The sequence below is a fragment of the Raphanus sativus genome, unplaced genomic scaffold (assembly GCF_000801105.2).
Source record: "Raphanus sativus cultivar WK10039 unplaced genomic scaffold, ASM80110v3 Scaffold2024, whole genome shotgun sequence".
Lineage (NCBI taxonomy): Eukaryota > Viridiplantae > Streptophyta > Magnoliopsida > Brassicales > Brassicaceae > Raphanus > Raphanus sativus.
In genome coordinates this window covers 1-16,142 of record NW_026617333.1, presented here as the reverse complement: position 1 = coordinate 16,142, position 16,142 = coordinate 1, and the positions used below count along the sequence as shown (strand labels likewise).

General features: G+C 37.9%; 3 protein-coding genes and 1 non-coding gene across 4 annotated transcripts; 3 read left to right on the top strand and 1 right to left on the bottom strand.

Moving 5' to 3' along the window:
• The first annotated feature begins 205 nt into the window (after positions 1–205).
• On the top strand, positions 206–5,064 carry LOC108826897 (uncharacterized). Its single transcript, XM_018600240.2, has 16 exons — positions 206–555; positions 634–768; positions 855–998; positions 1,077–1,295; positions 1,392–1,462; positions 1,544–1,601; positions 1,711–1,923; positions 2,010–2,069; positions 2,147–2,226; positions 2,343–2,563; positions 2,663–2,754; positions 2,827–2,953; positions 3,080–4,122; positions 4,214–4,446; positions 4,572–4,730; positions 4,810–5,064. The coding sequence occupies exons 1-16, from the start codon at positions 298–300 to the stop codon at positions 4,901–4,903; spliced, it is 3,207 nt and encodes a 1,068-aa protein (XP_018455742.1). The 5' UTR covers positions 206–297; the 3' UTR covers positions 4,904–5,064.
• A 23-nt stretch (positions 5,065–5,087) lies between these two features.
• LOC108826900 (UDP-galactose transporter 1) lies at positions 5,088–7,090 on the bottom strand. Its single transcript, XM_018600242.2, has 5 exons — positions 6,705–7,090; positions 6,388–6,637; positions 6,097–6,304; positions 5,631–5,862; positions 5,088–5,547 (listed from the first exon to the last, which is right to left on the bottom strand). Exons 1-5 carry the CDS (start codon positions 6,798–6,800, stop codon positions 5,317–5,319), a joined length of 1,017 nt encoding a protein of 338 aa, XP_018455744.1. The 5' UTR covers positions 6,801–7,090; the 3' UTR covers positions 5,088–5,316.
• A 4,873-nt stretch (positions 7,091–11,963) lies between these two features.
• Positions 11,964–15,412, top strand: LOC108826898 (filament-like plant protein 1). The gene is made up of 5 exons (XM_018600241.2): positions 11,964–12,228; positions 12,760–12,879; positions 12,971–13,169; positions 13,249–14,831; positions 14,913–15,412. The coding sequence occupies exons 2-5, from the start codon at positions 12,799–12,801 to the stop codon at positions 15,237–15,239; spliced, it is 2,190 nt and encodes a 729-aa protein (XP_018455743.2). The 5' UTR covers positions 11,964–12,228; positions 12,760–12,798; the 3' UTR covers positions 15,240–15,412.
• A 110-nt stretch (positions 15,413–15,522) lies between these two features.
• TRNAQ-UUG (transfer RNA glutamine (anticodon UUG)) lies at positions 15,523–15,594 on the top strand. The gene has a single exon. It is a non-coding gene; the product is annotated as a tRNA-Gln (tRNA).
• The last annotated feature ends 548 nt before the right edge of the window (positions 15,595–16,142 follow it).

Here is a 16,142-nt window from a genome sequence, read left to right as displayed (position 1 = left end):
AAGAAATTATCAACTCGAATTGCGTGACCCTCCACACGGAATCAGTAATCCGGTAATAAAAGGCCCACTTTAAAGCCCAATTGTCTATTTACTTTCCGAGAGCTAAAGTAATCATCATCACTTTGCGAGGTTTAGCGGGAAAAAGGAAAACACAGGAATCTGCTTCCCTCCAAAAAAAAATAAAAATCAAATCTTCCAACATATATCGTATTTAAACTTTCAACGTTACCAATTACCAACCAAAAACCCCCAAATTCACACCAAGCCTAAACCCTAGATCCTACCATACCATTCCTGATGGACGAATCAGGCGAGAGAGACGGGGTTGCTGCCGCGACGGTGATCCAGACTCCACGGAGGAACGTCCGTCGTAAGCTGGTCCAGTCGACGTTGCTCCCGCGTAAATCGGAGGATGTAATTGAGTCGAATGGAGATCTGTGGTCAAGCGACGGCGAAGGAGGAGGAGGAGATGGTGATTTCTGTAGCAGTCAAAGGAAGAAGACGAGAAAACAGAGAACGACGACACCGAAGAAGAAGAACGGAGCTCCCAAGAAGGTTGGTTCCTTGTTTAGGTGACAGTGTAGTAGCATGGATTAGTAATAGGTTTGCCTCTTTTTGTTTTTTCCTATGAAGATGGCTAAAGGAAAGTCAACGCCTAAGCACAACTCAAATAAGAATGGGATCATAGCTGCTGATGATCAACAACAACCACATGCCTCCTCACCTTTACTTCCTAATTTGCGTCTGGAAGCAAAACTAAGAGCCGAGGTAATGAGTAAACTTTAGCAAAAAAATGTGATGTACATTGTTGTCTGAATTTTTGGGAAATTAATTATTGGTTTCTGTTTGATCAGGAAGATTCGCGGATGTCTGCTGGCAAGCAATTGCATCCCTTTTTCTCATCTCGGAAAGGAGGGAAAAAGAGTCAAGAGAATGGTACTTGTCAGGATCAAGTAAAGGATCAAATTGGACCTATCCATGTTTTTGAGAGGTTTCAGGTATAATGCTGTTAGACGTATATTGTAGCTTTCTTCGGTTATGTTTAACTAACAAAAGCAAAAACCTTTTCTTCTTAGGATGATGGTAATCGGAACATTGATTGGAAGAACTGGACTTTCATTGACCATACGTCCACCACCACTTGGAATCCTCGACAACAAATTAAATTTGATCTAGTGAATGAGCTTCCGACTCTTTCACATCCTGACGTGTGCATCATCGATGATGTAGATACTCAATCAGAAGGTATGGCAGAGGCATCTCCGGTAGGCTCCTTAGATGGAGCTCAAGTGGTGGTGAGTTAGAACGTCTCCTTTTGGTCTGTGTTCTTTTTTTGTTTTGTTTTTTTGAACTATTCATGACAAAAGGGTCATTTCCTGCAATCTTTCTAGGGTTGTGAAGCAGTTAACTTGTCTAATCATCATGCTGAGGCTACGGCAGACGTTTCTCATGAACTGCAAAGGTACTTGTATGGTTTGATATATCACTAGCAGAGCACATGACTGATCATAACTTTATAATCTATGCAATAATGATTTTTCAGTGGCCAGCCTCGTAGTAGCTTGTGGGTAAATAAGTACCAGCCAAGAAGTGCCTCGGAGGTTAGAAATTTTTGAACATACCACCGTCATTGCATGTTTATATCTTCTGGTATGATATGGTTTTAAAGAAAAGCAACAAAGACAAGTTTCTCACCCGAGTTCTTGTCAGGTATGTGGTAATACCGAAGCTGTAAAACTAATGAATGAATGGCTGTGCCAATGGCGTGAGCGAGGCTTTCAGGCAAGCCAAGACTTTTTGAGTAGTGATGCAGAGCAATCGCAAGACTCCGACTACAGTTGTTCTGAAAGTGATTCTGACTCGGAAAATACTGGTGCTGAAGACCGCCTGAGAAATGTTCTCTTAATCGTTGGTCCAGTTGGGGTATGTCCTAAGATATTCTGTCACGAACTGTTTTTGCTTCTTACATTGCTTTCTGAGTTTCATGTATGGTTGTGCATGTCTTGCAGAGTGGGAAATCTGCAGCTGTTTATGCATGTGCTAAAGAGCAAGGATTTAAAATCCTTGAGGTATGTACTTGTTTTCCGCTAAATGTATCTGTCTAGCTACTGCAAAATGAATGTCTCTAAATGACGTTTGTCTATAGTCTAATGCATCAGAATGCCGAAGCGGAACAGTTGTTAAGCAGAAATTTGGGGAGGCTCTCGAGTCAAATAGCCTATCAAGGTACATAGAGTTGCAACAGTTTATGTATATGCTTGGATTTGCTATTTTCTGCATTTCTATCGGTACATGCGAACTCAAGGATAATGTGTTTATATTCACACCACTTGTTACGGCAGGTCATTGGAACCTCTTTTCAATTCCTGTACTGATGGCAATGGGGTAGAGGATGTGATTGAAGTAACACCTGTATCACATATCCAGAATGACAAAGCCAACTTGAAGCCTTTAATTCTTTTTGAGGATGTAGATATTTCCTTTGCTGAAGATCGTGGTCTCGTGTGTGCTATCCAGGAGATTGCTAAGAAAGCGAAAGGGCCTGTGATATTGACTGCAAATGGTATTATTCATCCATGTTTAAAATAATTATTGTTTTCCTCACTTGTAACATATCTTAGGTAATATACTGATTGCATCTGTATTACATGGATAATTACAGACAAGAATCATGGTTTGCCAGAGAACTTGAAGAGGATAGATATATGCTTTTCTTTGCCATCAACAGAAGAGCTGTTTAGCCACCTTTCTTCGGTATATACAGTATATTCTGATGCATAACCTTTCATTGTTATTTGGATTCTTCTAACATTTGTTGTTTTACAGATTTGTGCAGCAGAGGATGTTAAAGTTAATCCTGATTCACTAGAGCAATTGACCATCACTAGTGGTGGTGATATACGGAAAGCGATTATGCAATTACAATTTTGGGTTCAGAGTAAATCCCAAAGAGGTATTCTGGAGTTCTATTATTATAGAAAACTAATTTTAGTCTCCATAGTTTCACTATCAAGACTAAGTGGGGACATGTTTAGCTCTTTATACTGTTTATAATGTTTGATATCTTTACATTTTACAGTTAGAAAGGCCAAGAACACTAGTGATCCAGATCGATTTGATCATGAAGCTGGTCACGTGCTGCTTCCCAAGATAATTACGCAGGATTTTCCTTCTCAACTATCACAGTTTGTGGAGAATGAGATTGCTAAATCATTATCCATGGCGGAGAAAAGTCACGACACAGTTGAAGTATTTGTTGAGGAGGTTGAAAACGAGATAATGCTTAATAGATTATGGAGGCGGGGCACTGAAAAGAATACCATAGCAGCCAAGAAAGCAGCCATGTTAAGGCAGAACACTTGTTTTGAGGATTATGATGAGTTAGATGACTTCTTAAGTGTTCCATCTGGGCTTACCGACACTTCCTACCAGCCACTGTCTCTCTCTCGGCCAAACAGAAGGAGGAAGGCCAATGTTGTGATGTCCTCTGATTCGGAAGATGAACCTCTGAGTGACATACAGGTTTCGGTTTCGAGACACGAGACATCAAAAGTCTCTTGCATTAATGGGATGCCACAGTCAGTTGATGTATCATGTGTACCGGAATCTTCATATGTTCCAGAAACTTTAATGGATGGGGAAGCTGAGCTGTCACCAAGAGCAGTATCCTGTGGTCATTTTGATGGAGGAGTTGAAGCGTCCATGAGTGAAGACGATGAACAGAACTCCCCATCAACAGAGATACACATAGACAGTTCACAGAGTTTTAATTCCTTAATGAATACTTGCGAGATCATTGCACAATCTTTTGATGGGACAATGATGGAAGATTGTTTTAAGGATTATGTAGAGAGTTCCCAGAAGATGCAACAGGCAACAACAACAGATGAATGCAGCCGTATAGATTTTGGTATGACAATCAAGGCCGCTCAGAAAACGAAGCTTGATACCTCGAGAGATACCGTGCAAGAATCATGGAGAAAACTCTGTACGAGGCATGCTGATCTGAAGCCATACTTGGATTCAGAACCTGTAGAAGCTCCACAACTTCTTGACATCACTCATCAGATAACCAATCTAATCTCAGAAGCTGACCTGACGCACTCTAGATGCATGAACTTTGTGAGTGTTACATTTACACTTCATCTTCCGCTCTTTCTAGATTACAGTTGTCAGCTCAGACAGTTTTAACTTATGGAGTTGACTTCTTTAGGTTGCGATGGAGCCAATGATGAACACTTCTGGAGATCTTGATACGTCTGAGCTAGCTAATGTGCTTGAACAGATGACTTCCACTGTGGCGCAGAAAGGATTTAACTTCTTCACAAACCAAATTGCTACAACAGGATCCGTCCCTATTTCATCAGCCATAATGCAGGATTACACATTGAGCAGTGGAGGCTTCTTGGATATGAAACCAGAAACACATATTAACGTACAAAAATGGTAATATTATCCTCCCCTCACATTTGAGCCATTTTCTTGCTCTGATACGCTTATCTTCCAAAAGTTTCCTGTATTCTCTTATCTTTCTCAGTATCGGAGTTGCTGTTTTTTTTTTTGGAATGCAGTGAGCGAATGGTAGAGCTTTCCGGTATATTAGAGACAGTAGTCCCTCCAATATCATTGAAAGGAAGAGCTTTCCATGAATATGCTTCATTCATAGGACAGATATCAAGAGCTGCTCCCTCTAATGTGTCAGGAGCCATGGAGAAAACCAGACGGCGAAGGTCAGTACCAATTGTTTCACCATAGTTTCTGAGTATGAATGATTATTACTCCTCTGATCTCCATGTCTCCTTGATTCAGGTCCAGAGAAGCTCAACATTATCTGTCAATGGATCTATGCTCTGAAGATATTGCATTCTTGGGTCATCACAGTAAATATAGAAGAGATGAATAAACCACCCAGTTTCAGTTTGTATAGAAATTAGAAACAATCCATACTTAATGAGTTTTAAACATGTTTGCTCAGCACTAACTTGGCAGAGTTTAGAGATCAACCTCTTGAGCCTTGCTTTAGGCATGACCATACTGCATAGTTACTTCATTTTACATATAGAAAAATTGAAAAGAAACAGCAGCTCTTTAAGGTTTCTGAAAAAGAAATTAGATAAATAAAAGATTCTACATTATCACAGAGATTATAAATAAGATGAACCATTATCTCTTCTACGAGCCCATAAAACAAAATGTTACTTTTCTCTATTAAGGTTTCAAGTAAAATGCATATGTAGTAAAAATTCAACACCCCTCTGGTGTGAGTGAATGCTTCTTCTTATCTCTCTTTTGCAGCAGTGGATACTGAATATGAGATCAGACTTTGCCTTCGAGTTTATCATTATTAACAAGAGGAAGCAACTCCATCTTGTTTCTTGGTGTACGAGGAGTCCTAGGAGTTCCTGGCTGCTGCTGCTGCTGCGAAAGCTTATGCCTCACGTATCCATAGAACGTGCAGCCCACAAGCGTGATCCCACATCCAACAGCATTCATGTACGATATTGGGTTACGGAATATCAACCACGACACCATTACAGCCACCGCAACCTAGCACAAGTAGAAGAACATGAACCACATGCGATTTGCAAACAAACAAACAATAAAGAGCTTAGGCATTGTCATTTTGTTACCTTGAGATTTCCAGCTACGTTGAATGTGACTGCGGTTGTGGAGTGGATGACATAGAAGATGGAGAAGTTGAGACAGAAGGCCAACACACCAGAGCTGAATATGATGATGAGTGCTGACCAGGGAGACGGGTGTGCATCAAACCAGCTCAGGATCCCGTTGCCTTCCAGTAGTAATGCAGGTAACCCGAGAATCATGGTGGCGAAAGGCGCCATGTAGTACACTGTGTTTATGCTGCATAAGCAAGAACAGAACAATCAATTCATTGGTTAACTTATCAATCACCTCTGTGGCTAAACCAATTACAATGAATGCTTCTTCTATATAAAGAATAAGATGCCATTACATGATTTATCTAGTGCCAATATAAGTAAAAATCACTCCATATCGAATCCAATAAAGACACAACAAGCAATCACTCCATCATATTGAATCCAATAAAGACACAACAAGCAACACAGCACTGACCTGTCAAACTTGTAACCATGAAGAAGAGACTCAGCTAGAATGGTCTTAGTAGAAGTAGCTAAACACCCAAACAGAGCAGCACAGAATCCAAACATGTTAAAGCTAAGCTCTGTAACCGAAGTCAGAAGGATCCCTCCAACGATGGGGACAAGAGACGCCCAAATACGCCAGTCAAAGTACTTCCTCCACACCAACCACTGTAACACAACTGCTCCAAACACACATACACAATCAGATTCATCCAACCAAGAACAGGCAAAGATCATAATCTCATCTCAAACCCTATATAACCTGTAGTAGCAGGAGTGAAGGACTTGATGGTCTGCATAAACGAAACGGGGATGTAACGAAGGCTGACATTCCCCAACACAATGTTGATGCAGAAGACGAAAGACATGGGGAAGATCCTCCTCCACCGATCTTCAGGCTCGACAAGGATCAAAGGTTTAAGCTTGAGGATTTTGATCACGACGTAAGCTCCAATCGACGAACATATGAAGTGAACACACGAAACCGACAACGGAAACTTGAAATCCAGTTTCTGCATCACAAAGTTGACAACTTTAATCTAAGATTAGATTAATTAAGACTCGAGATGAGATCAAAACCTGGAAGATCCATTTGTTCATGATGATGACGGTGACGTTGAAGCCCCACCACTGGAGAATCGCTAGTAGAGATCTGAACACGCTTCCTTCTTCCATCTCTCGACCCAGAAGAAAAAGTTTGCGAATTTCGGAATCAGATCGAGAAATGAAGGAAACCCAGAAGATGATTTAACGAAGTTTTGGGGAAGTGAATCGGTGTAACAGAGAGAGAGAGATCGAGAAGCTAAAACTAGAGAAGAAGAGGAAACCCTAATTCAAATTGTAAGCGGAGAGGAAGGTAACGGTGGGAGTGAGGGGCTCTTGTTCCATGTGAAGTTCTCTTCTTCAGCTCATCAAATCTCAAACGTCTGTCTCTCTCTATCTCTCTCTCTCTTTAGGCCATGAAAATAATGTTTTTGCTCTTCCCGTAGGATTCCTTTTATTATAAATCAGAATATTCTCTCTTTTTTTTGGCAATTAAGTTATTTAATTTAATTTTCAGTTTCAAAGTAAAAAATCTAACGGTGGCAAAGAAGTAAAGAGAGTAAAAAATATCAAGAAATTGTATTTTCCATGTTAGTCAACTTTCGTTTTTTTTTTCAAAGCTCCATTGCATTTATTAATATTTTGGCAAATTTTTCAATTTTCACATCTCTTGAATTTTAAGTTTTATCCGTCTATTCCGGGTTACTTCCCGAGTACCTCTCTTTATCAAAACATGAACTTTCTTTTTTGAAAGAAGAAAAACGTGGCCTATATAAAACCACTTATTGAAACATTCCCATGGATTTTATGGTATATCTGAAAGACACGAAATGATAAAGTTTTCAATGGAAAAAAAGTATCACCGGTCGACATTCTCCAGTTAGCTTCCATCGAAACGGAATGCTAGAGGAAAGCGAATCTACTTGAGGAGGAAGAGGAAGAGGGAGCACGATCAGATCATTTACCTAGCTCGCATGTCCAGATAGCACCCCAACACCCGACCTGCCAAATCGATGCGTCATGGATCGATAATGGCACAGTCAGTGGTATAGGATAGTTTTATAAGGATCATATGGTAGTCGAGAGATTTGGACTACAAGGATGCCGTAAAAGCCTATCCTCTCTCCATGCAAAGATGGAAGGGTTTATATAGACGATGTCTTGCTTGAGAGAGTTTTCCTACAACGTGATCCATATGGAGACGGATTGTTCCGATTTGGTGGACATGATTGCCAACCCTACCGACTGGCCGGCCTTTTACTATGAGCTAGTCTCCTTCTGGCTTCTACAAACTGGTTTTTCGGAGTTCAGTATTGCCCACATACCCAAGAGTATTAACTTGCGTGCAGATTCTCTCGCCAAGGAGGCGAGACTTAGTGGTGTTCTCTTTTCCCATATAGATCAGACCCAGCCGGACAGAGTGGTTCTCCAGAACGACTCAAGACTGTCTACCACTTGATCTTCAAAGATGAGAGTCGACAAAAAAAACAAAAAAAAAAGTTTTTTCCTTCCAACATCATATGATATTCTAATTCAAAAGCATTCAATATATAGTAGTAATAGTTTTTTTCAAAAAAGAATATATAGTAGTGATAAATTACTGGACTATTATTATTATAATTTACATTTACAGATATAAAACTTCTATATACAGTAAAACTTCTATAAATTAATAATGTTAGAACTACACCAAAATTATATTTTTATTAATTTATAGAGATTATTAATTTATCGATATATTAATTAAACCAAACATTCAATTTGAAACTATAAAATTATATTAATTTATAGAGATTTTTAATATATATATTAATTTATCTAATATTAATTTAAAAAGGTTAGATTGTATCTTGTATTTTAAATCAAGCATTTATTTGTTATTTATTTGTTATACATTACCGTATTATAATTTTGTCCCAAAAGAAAGTTCAGAGTGCATAATTAAATGTACTCTCTGTTTTTACTTATTAATCGAAACATTTTGTTTGTTTACGTCACAGTCGAAACATTTGTTTCTTTTCCTCACAATGGAAATCATCTTTGTTATTTCCTCAAATTTTAAATAAATTGTAGGAAAATAGATTTTCCCTTTTGTTTTGTGTTATTTATTCCAAATATTTCCGAGGATGTGGGGAGATTACTACCGTCCGATGAACATACTTTTCTCATGACGTCGACATCCCGCTGCTAGCCTGCTACTGTCTATTTATTTTGTTGGTTATGGAATAGCTAATTTGTTGGTTATTGCAAATTATATGTCTTCTTGTTCAAATAAGTTATGTGCAGTGTTTAGTTGTTTATAAGTGATCAATAATTCAATATATTAATGTTGACCCCAAAAATTTCAACATATAAATAAGAAACTTTGGGGATTTTTTTTGTAACCGACGATATACTTATAGCAGTTGCACGTTAAAGTCCAAAGCTATCAAAACTACGGACCAAGCTACTCAAGCATGCGTATTTTAGATTGAGATTTTTTTTTTTACAACTTGTTCTTGTAAGCATGAAAAATAAACATGCAGAAAGATATTGAGAACATTTACGAAATTATTATATTATTTTTTGTAAAAAATGTTAATTTTTTGACGTCTATAAGGCGTAATTTACGAAATATCCTTTAGAGTTTATTAGAATAGTAAGTTTTCTCTGAAGTGTAATTGTAGGTTTGGCAGCCAAATTGTAGAGAAAACCGGCAATGCATATGTGTATTTATTGCGGTTGAATTGCTTTGAATTTATATATAACTATAAATTTTAACCAGTTTCACAGGCAAAATGCATGATGTATATATATGAAATTACATACATGAAACCGATTTTTAACATGCATTGTTCCTGCATATGACCATTGGGTATTGTGTTTTTGGCTGACTTGGTCAATGGTCTCACTTTGTGTGAACAATAAGATAGGGAAAATATCGTGAATGAAGTAGGCAGCAAGTTTTGGTTTCCCTTTTGCATAGTGTAAGCAATGTCCTTTGACTTAACTAGTAGGCTAGTAGCTTCGATGGGGTAAAATGTAAGGCAAGTTAGGAGTTTTCAAGCCAAGATTTAAACCATTATAGAATTTTAGCGATCGCCTAAGTGCCAAAAATTTGTTCCTATCAAGTTTAGTGATTTCACTCGCGTTTAGGTAAAAGAATAGTTTATCTGGACGCTACTTATGCTCGTAGTTTTACCCACGCATGCATGATGATAGTATCACATAAAATGTCAAGGTAATGCTGAACAAGAGAATGTGAGGATATTGGGGTATTGGTTATACTTAAAATCATAAAACAAAAGAAGATATCAGTTTTGAAATGTTAATCATCACTTCGTTTCATCTACGGTTTCTCTCTCTAGAGAGCAAGTCATTTTCTCTTTTTTTTGTTGCTAAAAAAGTAATTTTCCCATGCTAATAAATAATTCCGTGACATATACATATATAAACCCACTTTGATAGAAAGGAGAAGAAATCTACAAAAGTAAAAAAACATATGTATCTAGAGAAACTCGTCCTCTTAATAGCCATTATTGGTAGATATTCCTGATGCGGGTTTCAGTTATTGAACATTGATCCAAATGTTTTATAGACCTAAAAACGAAATGGAGACGCAATATATATGATCAAAATGAAATTATAATATAGTGACAAGTGTGTTGCCACTTGCCACCAAGTGTGTATGGTTGTATCAAGCACATGGATGGTGTTTGTCCCTTTGCTTCCTGCAAACACCAGTCAATGAATAGAATCTAATCTGATATGCAACAATTAATATAATAATATAGATTAATAATGCTATGAAATCAGCTAATGAACAAATCATAATGCCTACTCCTAAATGTTAAAAAATACTAATAAGACAATCATTTTTATGAATTTTCCATTTTATACGCAAGTAACTTTTAATACATTTTATTAAAGAGGTAATTTAATCATACATACTACTATATAACACGAATATCTAAACCGTCTGGTGTACTAGCTTTCACCAAGAAAAAATATTTCAGTTGACCGGTTAGCAGATTATATAGGCCTTTGGGGGATTTTATTGGGCCAGATCCTGAGAGTCCAGCGAGAATGAAAGTGACACAAGTATGTATGGATGGCCTTTTTGCTATTCAGGAAGTAGGTTAAACTTATCAATTAGTTAGGCCTTTTATTATCTCATTGGAGTCCCAACGATCTAGGCTTTAGACCTGAAGCCCATACAACTAAATGGGCTTTTATCAAACCCAGGCAATTTTAACCAAGTTTTCTTAATTCATTTGTCATGGTACGAAGAAACAGCAAAACAACAGTATTTAAATGAAACGGAGGGAATAGTTTTTAGTCTCGAGATAAACGACAATAAACGAGACTATTAATAGTGATTTTGGAGTGAAGATAAAGCTATCGTACCAACTACTACTAACGATTAATAAGAATAAATACATCTGGATGTTGAGATGAGTGTATATAAACTATAAACTAATCACATAAATGGAGTAAAATAATAATGGTCGTAGAAGACGAAGGGAATTAAAGCAGGTAAGGGAGGAGCAAATCTCAGCCGTAGGATAAATTGTGTATCTCACTCTGATTTGTCAGGGAATCCGATGGCCACCCATGTAAAACTTCAACATCCTTAAATTCAAAAAGAACTGTGCTGCTGCTGCTTTCTAAATTTGATAATAATTTTATTAACATAATAAATACTCTTTATTGTTAGGAAAAGATAAAAAAAAACCTCTGATCTTCGGAAAAATATTTTAAAATGCAAATGGAGACAAGAAAAATAATTAACGTTATGTTTAGTGAGGGAGCGGGAACTGTAAGACCATGATTATCCCACAACCCCAAATAGGGTTCTTTCTTTTTCTTTTTTTTTTCTTTTTATCCGATTTTTTTTTTAAAAAAAAAAAAAGATAAACCAGTCGTGGGCCACCACGTTTCAGTGGGGCCCGTAATCATGAAAAAACCCAACCTTTTTCGTTTCTTCCTCAGACGACTTTTTCTTTGGTTTTTGAGAATTTGATGGATCCCCCTTCCTCTCTCCTCTTTCAAGATCTCACCAAAACACTGCAATAAACCTGCTCTAAGCAAGTTAAGTTTTGAACTCAAAGAAGAAAGAAAATTTGAGTAGTTAAGTAGTACGATTCTGAATTTAGAAAATACGTTTCTTCAGATACATAAAATACTAATATTCCGAATTTAAAATAAATAAATAAAAGCTGAAAAGTTAGATTTAAATGCTTGAGTACACACAGCTCCACATACAGAGTATCACATGCCCTCTCTCTCTTTTGAATTAAAGAGAAGAAAAAAAAATATTTTCAAAAAAATTAGAAAATTAAAATAAGCAAAAAAAAACAAAGATAGAGAGAATTATCTCTCTCTCTCTCTCTCTCTCTCTCTGCTGCTGCGCCTTGTCGCTGTTAAAAAACGTAATAGTGGTGTTTAACTTCCAGACAGTAGAAGAAGAAAGCTTCGATCTTTTGTTTTCAATTGGTGACATTATCGGATCTTAAAGCTTCTTCAGACAGGCAGGTCTCCACTCCATTCATCGGACAAAGGTGGTGGTGGTGGTCTCTGTGTAAGATTCCTCTCTTCCTTTTTTTGTACTTCATTTCTCCTTTGGTGTTGTTTCTGGAGAAAGACCAATATGTATGAAAAGCTTCTTTACAGTTGCTTGCAAGCAACTTGCTTCTTTTTTTTTTGTAGTATACTTCTTTTGATGTGATTACCCTTTTGATTTGTGTTTTCAGCAGAATTAGAAAAAAACTGATTGTTATCTCAAAAGCTGTGATTTTTTTTTGAGCATGATTTCAACTACAAGCAATGCGTTTCAAATGTTAAAAATTCAATTTTTTTTTTATAAGTTAAAAGAGTATTTGTCATGTAGCTTTTCTCTATTGTTATTTGTTATGATAAATAAAAAAGAAAGACAAAAGTCAATTTATTTGGGAATTAATGATTGGTTTATTCTAGATTTTCTCTTCTCTTGCATGTTACTTGGTTGGTTGAGTCCTCTTTATGCTTCATCTCAAAGTTTGTTGCTTTCTTTAATCTGTTTAGTTTTTGAAATAAAGTTGTGTGTGTGTGTGTTTCTCTTCTCTCTATTCAGATCCTGAGACTGTGTGTGTGTTATGGTGCTGATTTTGTAATGGAGAAAGGCAAGAGTGAGTCATCTGAGAGAAGCTTTGGTGAATCAGACTCTGTAGTCTCTTCACAATCTGACATTCAAGTAAAGAACCACCTCACCAACTAACTTTATTCTTATCTCCTTTGCATATAAACAATCATTTTGATGATTGCTTCTTTTTCTGTTTCTGAAGCCTGAGAGTACAATGGAGACTCATGAAGATGAGACAAAACAACCTGAGGAGGCTTCTCTTGAAGTGGAAACTGAGAAAGAAGATTTGAAAGATAGCATCAGGACTCTAACTGAGAAGCTCTCAGCTGCTCTTGCTAATGTGAGTGCTAAGGATGATCTGGTGAACCAACACGTCAAAGTAGCTGAAGAAGCTGTCGCTGGTATCATCATCAAATCCTTTTCACTTCTCTATAGATTTTGGATTTTATGATTAATATATTATGTTGTTGTTGTGAAAAGGATGGGAGAAAGCTGAGAACGAAGCTGTGGAGTTAAAGGAGAAGCTCGAAGCTGCGGATGAGAACAAGAGAGTGTTGGAAGATAGAGTGAGCCATCTCGACGGAGCTCTCAAGGAGTGTGTCAGACAGCTACGCCAAGCGAGAGACGAGCAAGAGCAGAGGATCCAAGACGCTGTCACCGAGAAGACGCGAGAGCTGCAAGCTTCTAAAACCGACCTCGAAGGGGAGCTTCTCGAAGCTGCAACCAAGTCCGAGGAGCTTGCAACAATGGCCGAATCCGTGGCTAGAGAAAACGTGATGCTGAGACACGAGCTCATCGCTCGTTGCGAGGAGCTGGAGATCAGAACGATAGAGAGAGATCTGAGCACGCAGGCGGCTGAGACCGCTAGCAAGCAGCAGCTGGATGTGATCAAGAAAGTGGCGAAGCTAGAGGCTGAGTGTAGGAAGCTTAGGACGATGTTGTCGTCTAAATCTTCGTTTAATAATGATCATCGGTCTACAGATAGTCATTCAGATGCGAGCTGCTCTGAGTCAGGTGCATCAACCACGGTTATTGAGAAGAGAAGCCTTCAGGGAACTGCTTCTTCTTCTGCCATTGAGATTGATCTCATGGGTGATTTTCTTGAGATGGAACGACTTGTAGCTTTGCCTGAGACTCCACCAAGCGGTAAGAGTGGACCTGAGTCTGTCACAGAAGAAGCTGTTGTTGTTCTAACGGATAACTCGTTGGCTGCTGAGATAGAAGCGTTGACTGGCCGGAATAAAGAACTTGAAGAGAAGTTGGAGAAGTTAGAAGCTGAGAAAGGTGAGCTAGAAAGCGAAGTCAAGTGTTGCAGAGAAGTGGAGAACACACTTAGATATGAGCTGGACGCTATCGTATGTGATAAAGTGGAGCTGGAAAGTAAGCTGGAGAAGTTGAAAGTAGAGAAAGATAAGCTTGAAAGCAAAGTTGAATCTGAGAGAGAAGTGGAGAGCACGTTGAGATTCGAGCTTGAAGCAATGGTTAGTGATAAACTGGAGCTGGAAAGTAAGCTAGAAAAGTTAGAAGCAGAGAGAGGTGAGCTTGAAAGCAAAGTTAAAAGTGATAAAGAAGTGGTGAGCACTCTGAGACTTGACCTTGAAGCTACAGTTAGTGATAAAGTAGAGCTGGAGAATAAGTTAAACAAGTTAGAAGCAGAGAAAGATGCACTGAGAGTTGAGCTTGAAGGCATAGTTTGTGCTAAAGCGGAGGTGGAGAACAAGTTGGAGAAGGTGGAGGTTGAGAAAGCTGAGCTGCAGATATCTTATGACGTAATCAAAGACAAGTACAAAGAATCTCAAGTTTGTCTACAAGATATTGAGACAAAGCTAGAGGAGATACAGAGGGAGATGAAACTGGCTAATGAATTAAAAACAGAAGTTGAGACACAGATAGAATCCATGGAAGCAGAGGCAGAGGGTAATCAGAAGAAGATTGAGTGTTTGGAAGAAGAGGTGAGAAAGGAAAGGTTAGCTTCTGATGAGCTTAGAAGAAAATGTGAGGCTCTTGAAGAAGAAGTCACTCTCCATCAAGAAAGCGCTGTAGGACAACCAAAGATCAAACAGGTCTCTCTCTCTCTCTCTCTCACTCTCTCTACATTAGTAAGTGTTGCAATTTTAAACCTTTTATTGATAATGCAATTGCAGGAAGACATGGCAACAGCTGCAGGGAAACTAGCAAACTGTCAGAAGACAATAGCTTCGTTGGGGAAACAGTTACAGTCTCTGGCGACGCTTGAAGACTTCTTGGTCGATACAGCGAGCATTCCAGTGGCTGCTACTAATGGTGTAAGCAACAGCACAGAGAGTTGGAGAGTACACAAGAATGATACTTACATGGCAAGCATGAAACCTACCAAAGAAACATCATCTTCTGATACTGCTTCATCAAACAGAGGGAGTTCTGAGAAGAACCGGAACGGATTTGCCAAAGTGTTTACTCGGAGTAAAGATGGGATACATTTGGTGATTTAGCAATAACTTTCTTTGGCACTAGGCAAGAGGAAACAATCTTTTAGGTTTAAAAAGAGTTAAAAACACCTCTTTTGTATGTTCCATTTCCAGATTTTGAAATTGGTTTTGTAGTTTAATGATAGTGTTATGCAGAGGATCTTTGGTGAAATGATGGATGTGTGTTTTTTTCACAACTTGAATGATGTTACTATAGATTCGAAAGTGAGTTTTGTTCTGTGTATGTAGTGTTGCATATATCTTTGACTAAGGGTTAGATAAAATGATAAATGTACTACAACAACTTGGTTCTATGGTGTAGTGGTTAGCACTCTGGACTTTGAATCCAGCGACCTGGGTTCGACTCCCGGTAGGACCTCTTTTTTGTTCAATCATAATTTTCTTTGTTTGCATGTTTTTCGTTCATCATAATTTTCTTTGTTTGCATGTTTTTCGTCCAACTCCGTAATCAACGGACACCTGTGTGTGTGTTATTGATTATGCATGTAACTTTTCTACCCAGAAACCCATAACGGAAGCCTCTAGCTTAATAAGAGGTCTCATGTCTAGCATCCATCTGAATTAGACTCGTTTATTTACATTAATGCTAAACTTGTTTAATTTGTCAGTTATGTAATCTCTTAATTCAAATTTGTCGACTCTGTAACTTGAATGTTTTACATGACAAAAAAAGTCGATCAATTGTATTGAAAAATCTGGCAGAGACGGTTAATTAAAACACAAACACACTTTCACAATGATCATTATTATTGTGATTACAACTCATAGACATACAAGTAGAAAAAGAGCAGTCGAAGACAACAAAAGTATTGCTTATCACACACAATTGAAGTTGTATTGTTTTTATTATTATCTCAATGGTTTGTATAAGATCTCAATATAAAGAACTCTCTTTATTAACTCAAG